Raw genomic sequence first — 17,976 nt, forward strand, 5'->3', positions numbered from 1 at the left:
TCCCTCAATATACACAAAAGGGGGCTGTTGGCAGAGTATTCTCTGATAGGGGTCATTTACTGTAGAACTCTCTTCTCAACCCTTGGTCCTTCAGAACTCAGATGCATTAAACTTCTGGCCATCTATTTAATCCCCTTTTGTTCAGATGGAAGTGGATATGTTTTATAAGCAGTCCTTTATGTTACAATTTTTAAATGTACAGGAGGATACGTGCTCAGAGCCCTGGATGGACACCTATAGTTTTTAAAGTTTGAAGAAATCAATAAAATAAGTAAAATGTACTCAGGTTCCAAAATGACTAATAAGGTCCTCAGGGTGCCCTAGGACAGAAACTGGCCCATGGTCAAAAGTTAGCAAGCTATTCAGTTCACTGGGTCACCAAGGTCTAGGACCAAAACTGGCTAAACAATCTATTTGCTGATAAATCATGTCACTAGTATTTTGTAGCTATATAATAATTTTATGGAGAAGTAAATTATAGAACCTTTTTCTACCATTTATATCTTGAAATGTCCTTCCACATAAAATAATACTATCTTCAAGGATATCTCCCAGTTGATATGGCTGCCATCTTAGTAGTACAGTTTCCCATTACATTTTGATTTTAAATTTAAAAGGCAAAATAAATTATATCTGTAATACTCACCTTTTCAGAATGCTTTCCGCAGTTTGTCTTCCCTTTTCCACTGCCTTTGGCCCTATCACTGGGCAGACAGCTGTAGCTCTAAAACCATCCAGGTAAGTGGCATTTACCTAGTAATTAAGGGTCATAAATGAATTGAGGAATTTCTCATAGTTTACTGTAAAAGATTTTTTTTCACTAGATATTTTTTCCTGCATTTTCCTCCACCCTTCAAACACTTCTAGTCGATTAGCATGCCCCTCCACTCATCAAAGCTATACATATTTAGATCTTTCCTCAGAGGTCACATAATAAAGCCTAAGTTTTTGTTTTGGGTTTTCGTGGGGAGTGAGGGGGGGAAGAGTATGTAAGCAAGACGTCTGTCCATCCATTATAATGGTATCTGAGATTCTGAATAAACAAAACGTTCTTCAAAACTAATACATAAATATATAAACAAGTCTTACTAATGTCATATTGAATTTTCAGAACATTAAGTAAGGCCTCTCATTTTAAATGATATTTATCATTTAATTATAGTATATATTCTAAAATGTCTCTAAACAAGTACATTTTAAATGACCTATTGACTTATTTACAATTATTTTAGTATTATTTTAATATCCTGTAATACATGAAAAAGAGAGTGCATATTTTAATCAAATTTTCTTTATTAAAATATTTTGTATCTAAATTATTTGCTGGTTCATTCAAATGTGGAATTAAATGATTCTGACACTATCCTTATATGAAATGGAATAATTTGTTTATCCAGTGTCATTTTTAGAATATATTTATTCTTTTAAAAACAATATATTTTTAAATCAAAATAGGCAATGATTAATCCACAATGAAGAATACTAGCTACTGAAATCTGATTCTGGAAAACAAAGCAATCTGAGTTCTACCAGTGAACAATTATTTATTTTTGAAGGTATTATTAAAGTTCCTGAACAACTGAAACATTTTTCCCCCAAAACCTAAGGAAAAAGTTTGCTCCCAGGCACAGACCACACAGAACAAGTTTTTTTTTATTTTAACATTATGTAATTAGAAATCTTGATCTAATACCCAAAAGACTGAAAAAATATACAAGGCAGACAGAAGGTGGAAACTATGTTTATCAAAACCGAAGACATCGTTAATTAGGTGAATGTTATGGTGAATCCAGTTATAGAGTATGTAGTTAACACTGTGATAATTAAGGACAAAATATATTCCTTTATAAAGCAGACAAAAAGATGATTATTAGAAAAATAATGCATGAGTGGAAAACTTAAGGATTGTTTGTGCACCGGAGAAAAATGAAATAGAAGCTATTCATTTATCTGGAAAAGAGTTAGTAAATATATTCCAACCCAATGACTTTAGAGATTACTTTGGCTTCTGCACTGAGGTCACCTATGTCCAAAATCATACCTCCATCTTCTTTGAAAACAATACTGCTTATTTTTTAAATCTTAAATAAACGTCATAAAGTGGTCACTTAAACACTACCTTTAGATATTTTTATTATATTTAAAAAAATTTAAAAACAAACTTTCAAACTGGTAGAAATATTTTAAATGTAATCACTGGACTTTTAAAAAGATATATCTGAGCTATAGTTTATCACACAAACAATAGTGTCTGCATATTTATAAATCTTCCCTAAAAAAGAATTTAAAAGTTTTAAATGGATCCAGTCAAATCAACTCTGCTTTGCTATCTCACTATTAAGAGCAGTTTTAATTTATGGATCCAATCTTGTTCCCACGGAAAGTCAGTTGAAGTTTCGCTATTGGGTTAAATGGGATTAGCTTTGCCCTATTTGTACTTTGATGCAGTTGCCTAAATTGCAGGGAGTAAAGACTATAACAACACATAATAAAAAAAAGCTTTGCACTTATGTAGCATCTTCCAATAGGGGGATATCAAAAGATTTTACAAAAATTAATTCATTAAACTTTCACAGCACCCTTATCAAACTGTAAAGAATTATCTTGATATAAGCGATCATGCAGCATTTTGTCTTTGAGAATCATGTGCTCAATATGTTTCACATTGAAGCAAGACAAAAAATGACAACTATAATTAAAATATGATTTTGTGACAGAAAGCAGAATTTTATAATAAAGAACCATCTCAATCTTAATTACTATGGTGTACTCTGGGCTTCCCCCAAAACTTATAACATAACCTCAATTTTGTATATAGCAATTTCACTTATATGTGTTAATATACTAGGTGTGGAAAAATAAGGGTTTCATCTGGTAGTAGTATTGCCTTTTTCTCCAAAATACCAACATTTCAGAAATCAAGAACATTTCATTCTATATAATTATCAAAGGAATAAGAAAAGAACCTTATAAAACGTTGAAGGAGATGATCCTTTTGCTCCATGAATTTTCACTGCCCCACCTTCAATACCTACAATGGTTGAAAAACATCTATTTTAATTACTTCAGTATAATTTCTGAGAAAGTACTATCAATTCACCTTATGTGACAATACAAAACAAAAATGTTACTGATACTCCTATCATCAAGATCCATGCAAAAGAGGAAGTCTTCTATTGAACAGCCACATCTGCATTAGCAACTCAAGCATCAAATCTATGGAGTATAATTCCAAGGACTATCTTCAATTTGCCTTTTAACATAACTGTTGAAATATTTACACACAGAATATTTGAATATGTAACACATGACACGGCCTTAGGACTCAACTGTTGTCTTCTGCTCAAATGCAAGTGATGACACACATACAGCCACATAAATAAGAAGAAACCAAAGAAAGAAGAAGTGGGGCCGCTATACACTGAGGATGGAATGGAGGTTAAGGATAACCTAGGCATGGCCCAACATCTAAACAAGTACTTTGCTTCAGTTTTTAATAAGACTAGTGAGGAACCTTGCGATGATGGAGGGATGATAAACGGGAATGTGGATATGGAAGTGGATATTACCGCAACTGAGGTAGAGGCCGTACTTGAACAGCTCGATGGGACGAAGTCGGAGGGCCCAGACAATCTCCATCCGAGGATATTAAAGGAACTGGCGCGTGAAATTGCGAGCCCGTTAGCGAGAATTTTTAAGCAATCGATAAACTCGGGGGTTGTGCCGTATGACTGGAGGATTGCTAATGTAGTTCCTATTTTTAAGAAAGGGAATAAAAGTGATCCGGGTAATTATAGGCCTGTTAGCTTGACGTCTGTAGTATGCAAGGTCTTGGAAAAAATTTTAAGGGAGAAAGTAGTTAAGGACATAGAGGTCAATGGTAATTGGGACGAATTGCAACACGGATTTAGTAAAGGTAGATCGTGTCAAACCAATCTGATCTCTTTCTTTGAGAAGATGATGGATTACTTAGATAAAGGAAATGCGGTAGATATAATTTACCTAGATTTCAGTAAGGCGTTCGACACGGTTCCGCACGGGGAACTGTTAGTCAAATTGGAAAAGATGGAATGAATATGAAAGTTGTAAGTTGGATAAGGAACTGGTTAAAGGGAAGACTCCAGAGAGTCGTACTGAAAGGTGAACTGTCAGGCTGGAAGGAGGTCACTAGTGGAGTCCCTCAAGGATCGGTTTTGGGACCGATCTTATTTAACCTTTTTATTACTGACCTTGGCACAAAGAGCGGGAATGTGCTAATAAAGTTTGCGGATAACACAAAGGTGGGGGGTATTGCTAACACGGAGAAGGACAGGGATACTATTCAGGAAGATCTGAACCACCTTGTAAACTGGAGTAATAGAAATAGGATGAAATACAATAGTGAAAAGTGCAAGGTTATGCATTTAGGAATTAATAATAAGAATTTTGGATATACGTTGGGGGCGCATCAGTTGGAAGCGACGGAGGAGGAGAAGGACCTTGGGGTACTGGTTGATAGCAGGATGACTATGAGTCGCCAGTGTGATACGGCTGTTAAAAAAGCAAATGCGATTTTGGGATGCATCAGGCGGGGTATTTCCTGCAAGGATAAGGAGGTGTTAGTACCGTTATACAAGGCGTTGGTGAGACCCCATCTGGAATACTGTGTGCAGTTCTGGTGTCCCATGTTCAAGAAGGATGAATTCAAACTGGAACAGGTTCAGGGACGGGCTATAAGGATGATCCGAGGAATGGAAAAACTGCCTTATGAAAGGAGACTCAAAGAGCTTGGCTTGTTTAGCCTGGCCAAAAGAAGGCTGCGGGGGGATATGCTTGCTCTATATAAATATATCAGGGGGGTTAACGTTAGGGAGGGAGAGGAATTATTTAAGTTTAGTACTAATGTAGGCACGAGGACGAATGGGTATAAACTGGATATTAGGAAGTTTAGACTTGAAATTAGACGAAGGTTTCTAACCATTAGGGGAGTGAAGTTCTGGAACAGCCTTCCGAGGGAAGTAGTGAGGGCAAAAGACTTTCCTGGCTTTAAGACAAAGCTTGATAAGTATATGGAGGGGATGTTATGATAGGATTGTTAATTTGGGCAATTGATCTTGGATTACCACCAGATAGGTCTGCTCAATGGTCTGCGGGGAGATGTTGGATGGAATGGGAACTGAGTTACTGCAGAGAATCCCTTCTTGGGTGCTGGCTGGTGAGTCTTGCCCACATGCTCAGGGTTTAGCTGATCGCCATATTTGGGGTCGGGAAGGAATTTTCCTCCAGGGCGGATTGGCAGGGGCCCTGGAGGTTTTTCGCCTTCCCCTGCAGCGTGGGGCACGGGTCGCTTGCTGGTGGTTTCTCTGCAGCTTGAGGTCTTCAAAACAATTTTGAGGATTTCAATAACTCGGTCCTGGGATAGGGGTTGTTATAAAATTGGATGGGTGGGTTCTGTGGCCTGCCTTGTGCAGGAGGTCAGACTAGATGATCAGATTGGTCCCTTCTGACCTATGAGTCTATGAGTCTATCTACAATTCTCAGCAAATTCAAGGATTGAAGCTTTTTAAAAAAAAAAAAATCATAAGCTTTTGACACTCAGCAGCATATTAAGGTGAAATTCTTGGATCTTTGGGATTGTGATTCGATCCCTTCCCCTGACTGAGGAGGCCTTCAGAGAAAGGGTGTTGGGAAGAGAGCAGCAGGTGGCAATGTACCACACCACTGACTGCAGTTGGCTAGAGTGGGTTGGGCTGCCTCACTTGGGAAGATTAAGGAATTAACGTTAGGAGAAAGACCAGAGTCTGTCTGGAGAAACATGGTAAGAAAATGTGTCCTGGCTGGAGCTCGATGGCAAAAGTTGTATAGATGTAGGCCCTATGTAGCCTTAATCTTTTTGTTGATAACAGTAACAAGATAATCTAGAGAACATTTCAGGGCAAAAAAACGTACTTGACAATGCACATCATAACACAAGCGAGGAATCAGTCAAAGCACTGCCTGTCTAGTCTTAGGGCTTGATCCTGTACCCACTGAAGTCAACAGCATTGTTCCCATTGACTTCAGTAATGCACGATCAGAGTCTTACTTAAATATAGTTGTATAAACCCACCTACATCTAAATAAGATGCAATTTATCTCTAACAAATCTATGCCTGTGAGTATTTAGCTAAATATGAAAGCCATCATACAAATACTCTGAACTTTGTAAAGACCAAAAATAAAAGAGAATTTCAGATATTTTCTGAAGAATGAAAATTTACAATAATCTTAAATGTCACTGTCAAAACTACAACAGCAAGGTTCATTTAGTGTTAATTTAAATTGCCCCTCTGTTATTTTAGAATATCTCTACAATCAGATGGAAGATTTGTAGGATTTTTACATGAGGTGAAAAAGAAATGCATGATATCCATCAACAAAAAGAAAAACAGAAAGAAAATCTTATAGTTCAAGCGTGTATTGTAACTAATCCTGTAGTACAACAAAATCAGCAATGTGAACATCAAAAATAGATAGCCTGCCCTGTTCTTTCTGGTGTACGTGTCAAAACACTTAAAACTAAAAGTATTTAAGAAATCTGCCTATCTTCCATCTGTTATATTTCTAAGAGGAGGACTAACTGAAAGTTCATGTGAAAGTTCATTTTAAGTTCAAACGTGTCATATCAGGTCATTTACAAGCTAAAAGTTCATTGGAAGGTTAAGGTTCTATTTTTTAAAAAGACTAGTGGCTAAAAGCAACAAGCTGGCCTTATCAGACTATTTGTCATTTGATTATGTTGCATGAGCAGAAGGTTCACTGTACAATTTTAAGATAGAAATGTTTTGCTTAAAAATAAGGCATATATGAAGTTTAGGATTTTATCCTAATGAGTTTTTAGTTTGAGTTTTAATTGTTTTGGGTTTTATAAGGGGGCTAGATTCCCATATTGGATAAGATCCATAAAAAGCAAATCCTTTTCACACTGGTTTGTCTATAAAACATGGGGACTAAGAACTAAGAGATGCTCTAAATGAGCAGTTTAGCAAGGTGGCTTGTCCAAACTTCTGATCTTGAAGTCTAGTACTCAAATTTGGGCCTGATATTAAAGTATTTTGGAGGGTAGAGCAGTGGGATTTCTGTAACAGCTGTTCTCTAGCTGAGAAATTTTACCCTTTTAAAGATGACACAGTCAAGAGGCTAAAAAACCAATGTTTATCATGTGTTGTCTTAAGCAGAGTGGTGGCTACCCATTTCCACTAGAGAGAGAGAGAGACTGTGTGTGTGTGGCAGCGGGGGTGGGGGGACTGCATCAGTAACTAGTAACAAAAGGAGGGTGAGATGGATTAAAATGTAGTGAAGTCTAATGGATAGGGGGAGCACTTCCTGAAAGTCACAGCAAAAATATTTTAAGTGCTACAGAAATACATGATTTATTAAACTGGGTAATTATTACATATGTATTTTAATAAAGAAAAAAAAGGTTACTCAAAAATCTGCTGAATTGGTCACAGCTAATCTAAATTTCCAAAAAATGGCACAAAGCAAAGCAATCTGGATATCCTTATGAGACAGCCAATTTTAATATCAGGCTTCAAAAGAACAGACTTAAAAAGTAAAGTTACATGGAAAAAATGAAGTATCAGAGGGGTAGCCGTGTTAGTCTGGATCTGTAAAAGCAGCAAAGAATCCTGTGGTACCTTATAGACTAACAGACGTTTTGGAACATGAGCTTTCGTGGGTGAATACCCACTTTGTCAGATGCATGTAGTGGAAATTTCCAGGGGCAGGTATATATATGCAAGCAAGCTAGAGATAATGAGGTTAGTTCAATCAGAGAGGATGAGGCCCTGTTCTAGCCGTTGGGGTGTGAAAACCAAGGGAGGAGAAACTGGTTTTGTAGTTGGCAAGCCATTCACAGTCTTTGTTTAATCCTGAGCTGATGGTGTCAAATTTGCAGATGAACTGAAGCTCAGCACTTTCTCTTTGAAGTCTGGTCCTGAAGTTTTTTTGCTGCAGGATGGCCACCTTAAGGTCTGCTATAGTGTGGTCAGGGAGGTTGAAGGTGGCCATCCTGCAGCAAAAAAACTTCAGGACCAGACTTCAAAGAGAAACTGCTGAGCTTCAGTTCATCTGCAAATTTGACACCATCAGCTCAGGATTAAACAAAGACTGTGAATGGCTTGCCAACTACAAAACCAGTTTCTCCTCCCTTGGTTTTCACACCCCAACGGCTAGAACAGGGCCTCATCCTCCCTGATTGAACTAACCTCATTATCTCTAGCTTGCTTGCATATATATACCTGCCCCTGGAAATTTCCACTACATGCATCTGACAAAGTGAGTATTCACCCACGAAAGCTCATGTTCCAAAACGTCTGTTAGTCTATAAGATGCCACAGGATTCTTTGCTGCTTTTATGGAAAAAATGGAAACTACAATAACCACTTTAGTCTGCCAACATAACTTACTGAATAGATTTCCTCAATATAAGGGTCCTCTGCCTGCAACAGCCACTAACCTGGAATTTCAGTAATGGAAACTTGAGAAAAGTCACATGTGACATCTGGTAAGAGATAACACTCAGGATTGCCAATTTCATACACCAACTGTTCAGCCACCGTGCCAAAAGAGATTAGGCCTCCTGTGTCAGGTGGTTTGGATAGAGTAAAGCATCCATCAGAAGAACATTCTACTATGGGAAACCCCATGTTATGCCTAAAGAATGAAAAACATTAAAAATGTTAAGAGTTCAGAATAAAAGAAAAATATTAATTACTTCATAAATAACTAACACATACCAACATTTTTATAGAAGCAACTAAATTAAATATTAGCCAATAAGATACAGCACAGAGCCTTCGTAGACACAAACTCAAGAAAATACTCAATAAACTGTCAAGACAATCAACTAACTGTGTTACCTGCGATAAGACAGGTAAGACCACACACTTACATAAATTAAGTTGCCCAGTAATAAAATGTAGAAGTAATCATAGAAAGAACCCCCAAAGACCCCAACAATGACTAAAAGAGAGGTGAAGGAGTCGCCATAGACTACGACACTAAACTAGACTACGCCATAGACTACGGCAGTGGTTGAAGAGGTGGGAAGAGAATCAGAGGAGTAAAGACTCATGAAAACCCAAGGAAGAGATAGAACACAGAAGGACGGTTGTGACCAACCGTTCTGAAAGTAGACAGGCAGATACAGGAAATCAGAATGGAAAACCGGCCCTACAACTTGGCCATGAGGTCACTGGCGATTTATTAGGGTGGGTAAAGTGGAATGGAGGGAGGAGAAAACAGAGCACTTAGGAGTGTACTAGAGGAGCAGTCAAAACAACAGAAGCAGACTAGGTTCAAGGATCTTGGAGGCAAAGGGACGTAGGGAGATAGGATTAATTACATCTTTTGAAGATATCTTTGTTGCCTTTGTAATAAATAATAAATGGAAAATCAGAAAAGGGAAAGTATTTAAAGAAACACATAAATCATAATTCAGTGCAGTAAAATAGTAAAACCCAGATGGGTAAGAGAAAACAGTGAGGCAAAATAAGGAGAAAAGCAGTACGACAAAGAGAGAAACAGAAGGTTTTCATAAAAAACAACGTAATTGCACAGGGAAAATACTGGGAAAATGATAAAGCAGTAATAAATACAGTTCCAACACTGCTAAAATGTGGTTGACTTTTCATGGGCATCTGGACAAACTCTTGAATACAGTAGAATCTCAGAGTTATGAACACCTGGGGAATGGATGTTGTTTGTAACTCTGATATATTTGAAACTCTGAACAAAACATTATGGTTATTCACAGTACTGTACTTTATTTGCTCCTTTTTTGGGGCGGGGGGGGTCTCTGTTGCTGCCTGACTGAATACTTCCAGTTCCAAATGAGGTGTGTAGTTGACCAGTCAGTTTGTAACTCTGGTGTTCTTAACTCTGAGGTTCTACTGCAGTTGCTTTCCCAGTTTTAAAGGCTTATCTTTCTGTTTCAAAGAACTTCTCTGAGTAGAAGCAATGATCAAAAAAGACACTTGAAACAAAACCAAAATGTTATAGCTTCTAAAGAGGCCACTTGGCTCAACTCCTCTCATAAGAAGGTGGAGATCTGTCGAAGTAAAATTTTCCAGAGAGAAGAGAAGAACAAATGGTGACATAAGAGGCGCTAAGGAGCTATATAGTCCCCCAAAGCTTCTCTCTTGGGGCTTGCTTTTGATAGAGGCTCAGCATCACAATTCTCATTGAAATCAGTGATCATCAAGCTCTAAATGCATACTTAAAATTGTTTGCCTTTGGAACAGTCCTCCTAACTAATTATGTTCTTGTTCTAATATAGGCAGTGTGCGCCACATAACAAAATTGGTTACAGAAAAGTTAGATGCATGAAGTCTGGAGAACAGATATACATGAAGTTTTAAGGGAAGTAAGCAAAGAAACCAGTGAACTCTTAATTGACATTTGTAAAAGTTCACAGGAGTTTGGAGAGATTCCTTAGCATGGGGAATCTGCAAACATAATTCCATTATTTAAATAAAGGATTAAGAGACAAGTTCTGTGACTATAGACCAGCAAAGATTGTTCATAGTGCCGGAGGAAACTTAGAAAAGCCTACCATGAATTCAAACAGAAAAGGTAATACTTAATTAATCTGGTCTTTGAAGCTATTTTAGCCATAAAAGATAAGGGAAATTCAATGAACATGGTGCACTGAGATATTGAGAAGTTATTTGATATGGTCTTAGATCAGAAAATAATGGAAATGGAAATTAAATAACCTTTAACACTTAGCTAGCACTTTATAATGTACTGTAAAAAACACAAATATTAACCTCACAACATTGCTGTGAGGCTGTGCACTACCACATGTAATTATCTCAAACTGCAAGTAGGGGAAACAGACACAAAGGATGACAAAGTGACTTGTCTAAGGCTACACAGCAAGTGAGTAGCAAAATCAGAACTAGAACACAGGAGCTCTTGGCTCCTGCTCCATGCTTACTTCACTGGACCATGCTGCCTCTATGTGCTGAACAGAACCAATAGCTTAAAACAGTAATGCAAACATCTTGCCTGTGGCTTGGATCCAGCCTTCTTGAGGCACCCAGGCAAATCCTAATTCTGCAGAATGGAAGTTTTCATTTCCTCTGAGATCTCCTACTAACCTAGCCAGACACAGCCACAAGATTAGCAGGAGCAGGGCAAGGAGGAACTGGAACATCCCAGCTTCAACCACCCTACCACCACAGCACCAATTAACTATGGGCCCTACTATACACATGGAAATAGTGATCTTCCCATACTTCAGCCTAATCTGGCCAATTTCAGATGAACATTAAAGGCAACTCTTCAACCCCAGGACTGTATTGCTGATGAAATTCAACTTTCCGCTCTAAACCACTGAGACATTGAAGCTTGTCAAAAAGAAAAAAGTTTTCAAAAAATTAACATTGAACAAATAGCATCTTTCCCCTACAAACTTCATTCTGAAAAACTGCTGAACCATTTTTGCTCAAACTTGCAAAAAACAAAAACCATAAAAAACCCACCCTGAGGCAGAGACAAAGCACTGAAAGTTTCACTCACAAGATTAAACATCTGACAAAGTCACACAACTAAAAACAGCATTACAATGAAAAATGTCAGGCAATCTAATAGCAATTATTACCATTCAAGCTCTTCAAAACATAAGACAAAGGGAAAAAGTTTTGTGAGGGCTGTAAATGGCCCTTCCACTTGTTCACTCAAAGTCATGTTTTTGAAGGCTTTTAGCCTGGACCCTGTTTAACATGAGAAGGTTGTCAGACAAGGTTAGACATGTATCCCTTTTGCTTCAATGGAGGGATGATATAACTTTTGTGAATATCTATGTAGAAGTTACACATCCAAAAGTGGAGCACTGTGTATTGAAAATGCTTGTTGGGGCAGAAGCTAAAGTATCCCTTGGTGACTCTCCTTGATTATATCTTCAGTAATCTCCGGGAGGTTTGTTTTTCATATTCTGAAGTTTTGGAAAGATAAGGACATGATACATTTCAGTATTTCCACAAAGAATATTGATCTTCTTGTGAAGAGAGCCAAGATCCAAAATGGACTACCTGCCATTGTCTTCCTTTGTACCACAAAGTCTTGTCTCCTTCAAAAAAAGTGTCTCTCCACAGAACTGGTTCAAGGATTCCAATGTGTAGAACATGGACTGTTGTACCCTTCACCATCTAAGAAGGTTGCATTGATAGTGTCAGTTGATTTTAATTTACTTTGCACCAATTTTCTGAGATGATTCACTCCCAGATGTGGGTCCACCTGTAAACATCTCACTTTTCACGTGTGGTCACTAATTGTGTGTTCTTCTTTTTATAGGTCCTGACTTGAGACCGTGGGGTCTGATTTGCAGAACTGCTAAGCACTTGTATAGCTGCAACTGAATGTGCTTTGAACATACTAAGTGTTATATAACGAAAAGTACTCTGAAAAATCAAATTGGACACCCAAAATTAGTGGAAACTTTTGAATTTAATCTCTCTATGCCTCAATTCACCAAAGATATAATGGAGATAATGCCCATTCATTTCCCAGGAGAGCACTCAGATACTATAATGATGAGCACCAGAGGAAAGCTTATAAAGGAAATTAATAATTCTGTCTTCAGAGCCATGTTTGAATAGTGTCATTAAATAAGGCGTTCACATATTGAAAAGAAAACAAAATATTGAATAGTTGCTCATTAAGTGAGCATCATCCAATCTGTACACTGAATAAAATGGGCCCTGTGGGAAAACAATACGTGATCATGTAATAAAAGACTGTATCACATATGCATAGGCACAAAGGGGTTGAATTAAGGTTACACAGAAAACCTTAATTCCGGCATTTCCTAACTTTTGATTGCTTGACTTTGCAACCCTTAATAATGTCCTTTTAATGTTTTAAGAGTGGTTTCAATGTAATTTCCTCAGTTTTTAAAAAAGGAAACAGAAATTCATTATGTGGCATCATGTTAAGAGCCACATAGTTCATCCACAGTACCAAACTCAGCCACTTGAACTAAAGCAATAACTGATCAAAGCAGTAAGTTGTAGGGCTTCTGTTTTTCAGTTTATTAATTTCATTTTCAGGGTTTATTTTTATCAATTTTTGAGCTTCATGTAGATATCCAAAAATCTGGGGCTGGGTTTTTCAGAGTTCTCTCTTTGTATATGCTGTAATGAGTAATGTACATTATTCATTACAGTAGTGTATATAAGCATGAGTACTCTCTTTGTAATGCTCCCTATAGAATTTTAATGTATTACTGTTTCACACAGCACTACATTAAAGCAGACTAGGGAACCTTTAGTTGGCACCAGCAGGGTCTACATGAACCAATAAATACGTAACAGGTCAGTGGGCTTTAGAAATCACATGCCCATAGTTGGCATTACGGCTCTGTGTGGACAAGCCCTTCCATATAAGTAACCATTTCCAATGTTTTTCCAATATTAACTGAATAAATGCTAATTTCTTTTTTATTCAAGGCTATTTTATTGGTTAAAACCAAAAATAAAAAGCCCTAGAAGTTGCTGTCCTCTAGTCAGCACTAGGGAGGAATGAGACACTTTGTCAGTGGATTTCACAGATGATACTTGCTGGCAGCAGGGGAATGCTGAGATTCAGGAATCTTGGGTTCCATTTCAGGTTCTAGATGGGAGTTTGCTCTGATGGGAACAGACTTCTTCGTATTCCCCACAAGTGTGTTCCCCTCTACCCTTTCCCCTCTAACCTGTCCCTGTCTCAGTCCTGTCTCTACCTCATCACTGGCTCCTTGTCCCAGTCCCATTTTCCCCACCTAGTCAACCACAGTCTCCACTCAGGCTTCTGATCCCAGTCCCAGTGTCCATGCCCAATAAATCCTAACCTCAACCCTTCCAGACTCCTTATCCCAGTCTCTCCCACACCCACTGTTCTAGCCTGGTCAGTCCCTCCAGTCCCAGTTCCCTCCACCATTTGCTGATCTGTCTCTCTCTCCCCCACCCATATTCTGCATGCCCATCTCCTCCCAGTCTCCCTCCCCAGGCTTCTCATTCAACCTCACTGCCCTCACCTCCTTCCACTTCTCATCCCCGTGTCTTTGCCCAGTCCCAGTTCTTCCCCTGCATCCAAGCTTATCAAATCTGTCTCAATTCCCTCCTCACAGATTTCCAGTTCCAGGCTCCTTGCCCAGCCAATCCCCATCTCTGCCCCCTGATCCAAAATCCAAGTCTCTGCCACCCAGGTACCTGATCCCAGTCTACTATTAAGCACTAATTCCATGCTACCAACAGTCAGCAGTAGTGTCATAGAAATACCATGATTTTAGATAGCCATATATAGGTACATAAATATTCACAGATACATATACTCATACATAATGTGTGTGTATACATACACACACCGAGGTAAGTTAACTATACCTATATACATATACATGTGTATACATGTACATGTCATGGAGTTTTATATATTTGAAACATCTTTTCCTTTTTTATTAAAATCACGCACCTCTGTTATTTTGCATTAAAAACTCCCAGAAACAAAGATCTACTAGCATTTTTACAGGAAACAGCATATTCTTTGGCTCACTTTAGATAACAAAGCTCTTTTGGAATCCAGTTACATAGGATTTTTAAGCAGTTTCATGGTACTGCAGGATACAAGGGGATATGCCAGTAAGTACGATTAGTTTTATAATGTTGTAAGCTGAACAGAACATTTTGTTACCACAAACACTAACTCTCACTTGATTTTCAAGCTAAACTGTACAATCATTAGGATTATTATGTGTAGGAGAACACTATCCATTAATGAACAAAGGTCTGAAAAAAGAGTATCTGACCCTGCGAGGTGCTAACTCCTGAGGTACTGAATGCTCTCTCCTGAATGGGAGTTGGAGGCATTATGTAATTCACAGAAGGGGTTTAGCACCTTGCAGGATCAAACCCAGACTAAGAAACACAGAAAAAGCATAGCAGCCTGGGTGATCCAACTGAAGGACTGACATAGCAGTTATGAAGTATACAATTGCCATTATCAAAGAACACAGTGAGAAGACAACAGACAGTAAAGAACCAAGAATAATACCAGATCATTATAAAAAGTAGAAAATAAAAATATATTTTACAGAAAACAATGCCAAGGACAACAAACATGCAAATATATGTCCCACAGCTGCATTTATCAAAATTAATGACAAGACTCCATTTGGAGTATGACAGGCCCTATGTAGTCAGGAAAGATAATAGAAATACGGAGGTTGTGTATCTTAAAGAGGAAATACGACAAAATACTCAGGAAAAAGCACAGAGTAAAAAAATGGGCCTAATGGCTACACACAAAGACTTTTATATCAGTATTACAGTTCCCTACCAGTCTGGAATAGTATGCCAGTCTGTGAATATTCCACCTGTACACTGAGCACCACATTCAATGAGATGGCCCGCAAGACTGGAAAACAAAGAACACTCCAATGAGTAACTATATTGAAAAACAAGCTGACACTCAGGGCCGGCGCTTGCATTTAGGCGGCCTAGGCAATCGCCTAGGGCACCAGGATTATTGGTGGGCAGCGTTTTGGCAGAGGGGGCGGCAAGCGGCTCTGGTGGAGCTGCCGCAGTCGTGGCTGCGGATGGTCGGCTGTTCCCGCGGCTCTGTTGGAGCTGCCGCAGTCGTGGCTGCGGACGGTCAGCTGCTCGCGTGGCTCCGGTGGACCTCCCGCAGGCACGACTGCGGCAGCTCCACCGGAGCCGCGGGACCAGAGCGTGGGGCGGCGAAATTGCCGTGCACCTAGGGCGCTAAAACCCCTAGCGCCGGTCCTGCTGACACTTATTCACAAATATAGCAGTACAGTATAACCATGGTTAAATAAGACTGAAGGGAACATGCTGGACACCTCCTTCATAGCTATTTGATGCAGTTTTATATATCAAGGCCAAGATTTTAAAAAATGACTAGTGATTTGGAGTGCCCAGCTTGGGGCTCTGAGGCTTCCTGCTGCACAGCTGGGAGCCTGGCTGACCTGGAAACCCCCAGCTAAAACCAGAGCTCCCAGGATATCTAGGGACCCTGCTCCATGACAGGGAATCCACTGGTGACTTTCCAGGAGTTGGGCAGCTGGCTGGCCTATTTTGTTTGGAATAGTCAAACCAAAAATGTTTCAATTTTTCCAAAACAAAAGCTCTTCAGAATGTCTCTTCTGTGGGAAATTCTAACATTTCAAGTTTTCATACCAAATTAGGTTAAAAACTTTTTCAAAGTGTCAGAATTTTCTGCAGAACAGACATTCTGAGTTTTGAACAGATCTGTTGATGAGTCCATTGGGATTAGCTGAATATCACTCTTTCATACATTTCAAAGCCAAAAGAGGGACCAGTCTGATTGTCTAGTCCAGGGGTCTCAAACTCAAACTCAATCTACCTTACGGTCAGTGCCAGTCCTCAAATCCTCCCAGCAGGCCAATAATGTCACTCATGCCACCCAGAACTCATCCCCCCAAACTCCACCCCCCACCTGCCTAAGGCTCTGGGAGGGAGTTGGGTGGGGAGACGCAGGGGTGAGGGGGAGCGCCCGGAGGCAGCAGATGGGGCCAAGGAAGAGACCCAGCCCCAAAATTTCTGGAGCCCGGCAGGCCACATTAGGGAGGTTCTCGGGCCGCAGATGACCCACAGGTCGGGACTTTGAGACCCCTGGTTTAGTCTGACCTCTTGTCTACCACAGGCCATAGAACTTTACCCAGTAATACCTGCATCCAGCCCCGTTACCTTATTGTCTATAAGATAAGGTTTCACTCCTTTTCTTAAAATGGACACAAACCATCTATATAGTTTCTAAAGCATATTTTTAATTTTTCTTATTCTTTTATTAAAATTTAGGTTCCAAAGTTTCACAGAATGTTTACTTTTTTAAAGAGCTCATTTAATAAACTGTAGCACCCAAACAAGTGTATTCAACAAAATGGCCACCCACGTATTGTGTGCATTGAAGCTCTTTAATAGCTTACTTAATTTTATTTTAAAAATCAAGACAATTTTATAACATTTTTAATAGTTATATCATTTACCTTCCAGCTGCTAGTAAGTCAAACTCATCCCTGTTCCAGCCAAACTAAAAAAAAAATACATATACATTATGTACACACACACACAGGCTTCAAGAGATAATAAAATTAAGTGGATGCTCTGAGTAATAAAGCATTGGTAGCAGCCCAATCTTCCTTGAAAATCTGAAGGGATTTTTGTTAGTTTTAATTGTAAAGTGCATTAATAAATTAAAATTAACACAATACAAGTAATGAAATATTCAGCATTACTCATTTTTTTATTTTAACAGAGAAGACAAGCCATATATGAAAAACCACATAAAGGCCACTCTGTGGTTAGTAATGGCAACTTTTCATGAGAGAAACTAAATAATTTTTATCTCACATATTTAAGTAAGTTATGCATAGAACTACTACTAATGATCTGAACTAAAAAAGCAAAAGTTTAGTTAGACATTCTAAGCATGCAGTCAAAGAAGTATAAGGTTTTTAAATGACTTATTAATCTTATATTCATACACACACCTAGTAATATTTTAATATGTATCAAAAAGGAAAAAAAAAAGATGTCAACATTCCAAGGTATGTGGTCATAAAGGTATTATGTATATACAAGTGCTCAAAAAACACCATATATCCTGCCTTGTGTTATTTCTGTAGCTAAATTAATCTGAGAAACGTCACATTAAAATTCAACTTAAAAAAAAATTGTTTAACCCTAGAAAACACCAGCACAAGAAGAAAAAACTGCTCACCAGCATTTTAGAAACAAAACAAAAAAGCACTTGCGCCACCTTGTGGCAAAGGCCATTTTCCATCTCACAATCTTATGCATTATAATTTGAAAGTAGAAAAGATTAAGGGTGAAATCCTGTCCTCATTGAAATCAACACCAAAACTCACACTGACTTTAATGGGGCCATGATTTCACCCAGTGTCTCTATTTTTTTGTACTTCAGATAAAA

General features: G+C 38.5%; 1 protein-coding gene across 1 annotated transcript in view; it reads right to left on the reverse strand.

Annotated features, from left to right (window-relative positions):
• LOC115652676 overlaps positions 1-17,976 on the reverse strand; it is a 97,720-nt gene that overhangs the window by 62,413 nt on the left and 17,331 nt on the right. Inside the window, exons 7-11 of the mRNA XM_030565068.1 lie at positions 17,033-17,076; positions 15,343-15,420; positions 8,480-8,676; positions 2,967-3,031; positions 647-753 (exon numbers count right to left, since the gene is read on the reverse strand). Of these exons, the coding sequence (XP_030420928.1) occupies positions 647-753; positions 2,967-3,031; positions 8,480-8,676; positions 15,343-15,420; positions 17,033-17,076 (491 nt within the window). The remainder of the gene's footprint in view (positions 1-646; positions 754-2,966; positions 3,032-8,479; positions 8,677-15,342; positions 15,421-17,032; positions 17,077-17,976) is intronic.

Source organism: Gopherus evgoodei, chromosome 5 (assembly GCF_007399415.2).
Source record: "Gopherus evgoodei ecotype Sinaloan lineage chromosome 5, rGopEvg1_v1.p, whole genome shotgun sequence".
Taxonomy (NCBI): Eukaryota; Metazoa; Chordata; order Testudines; family Testudinidae; genus Gopherus; species Gopherus evgoodei.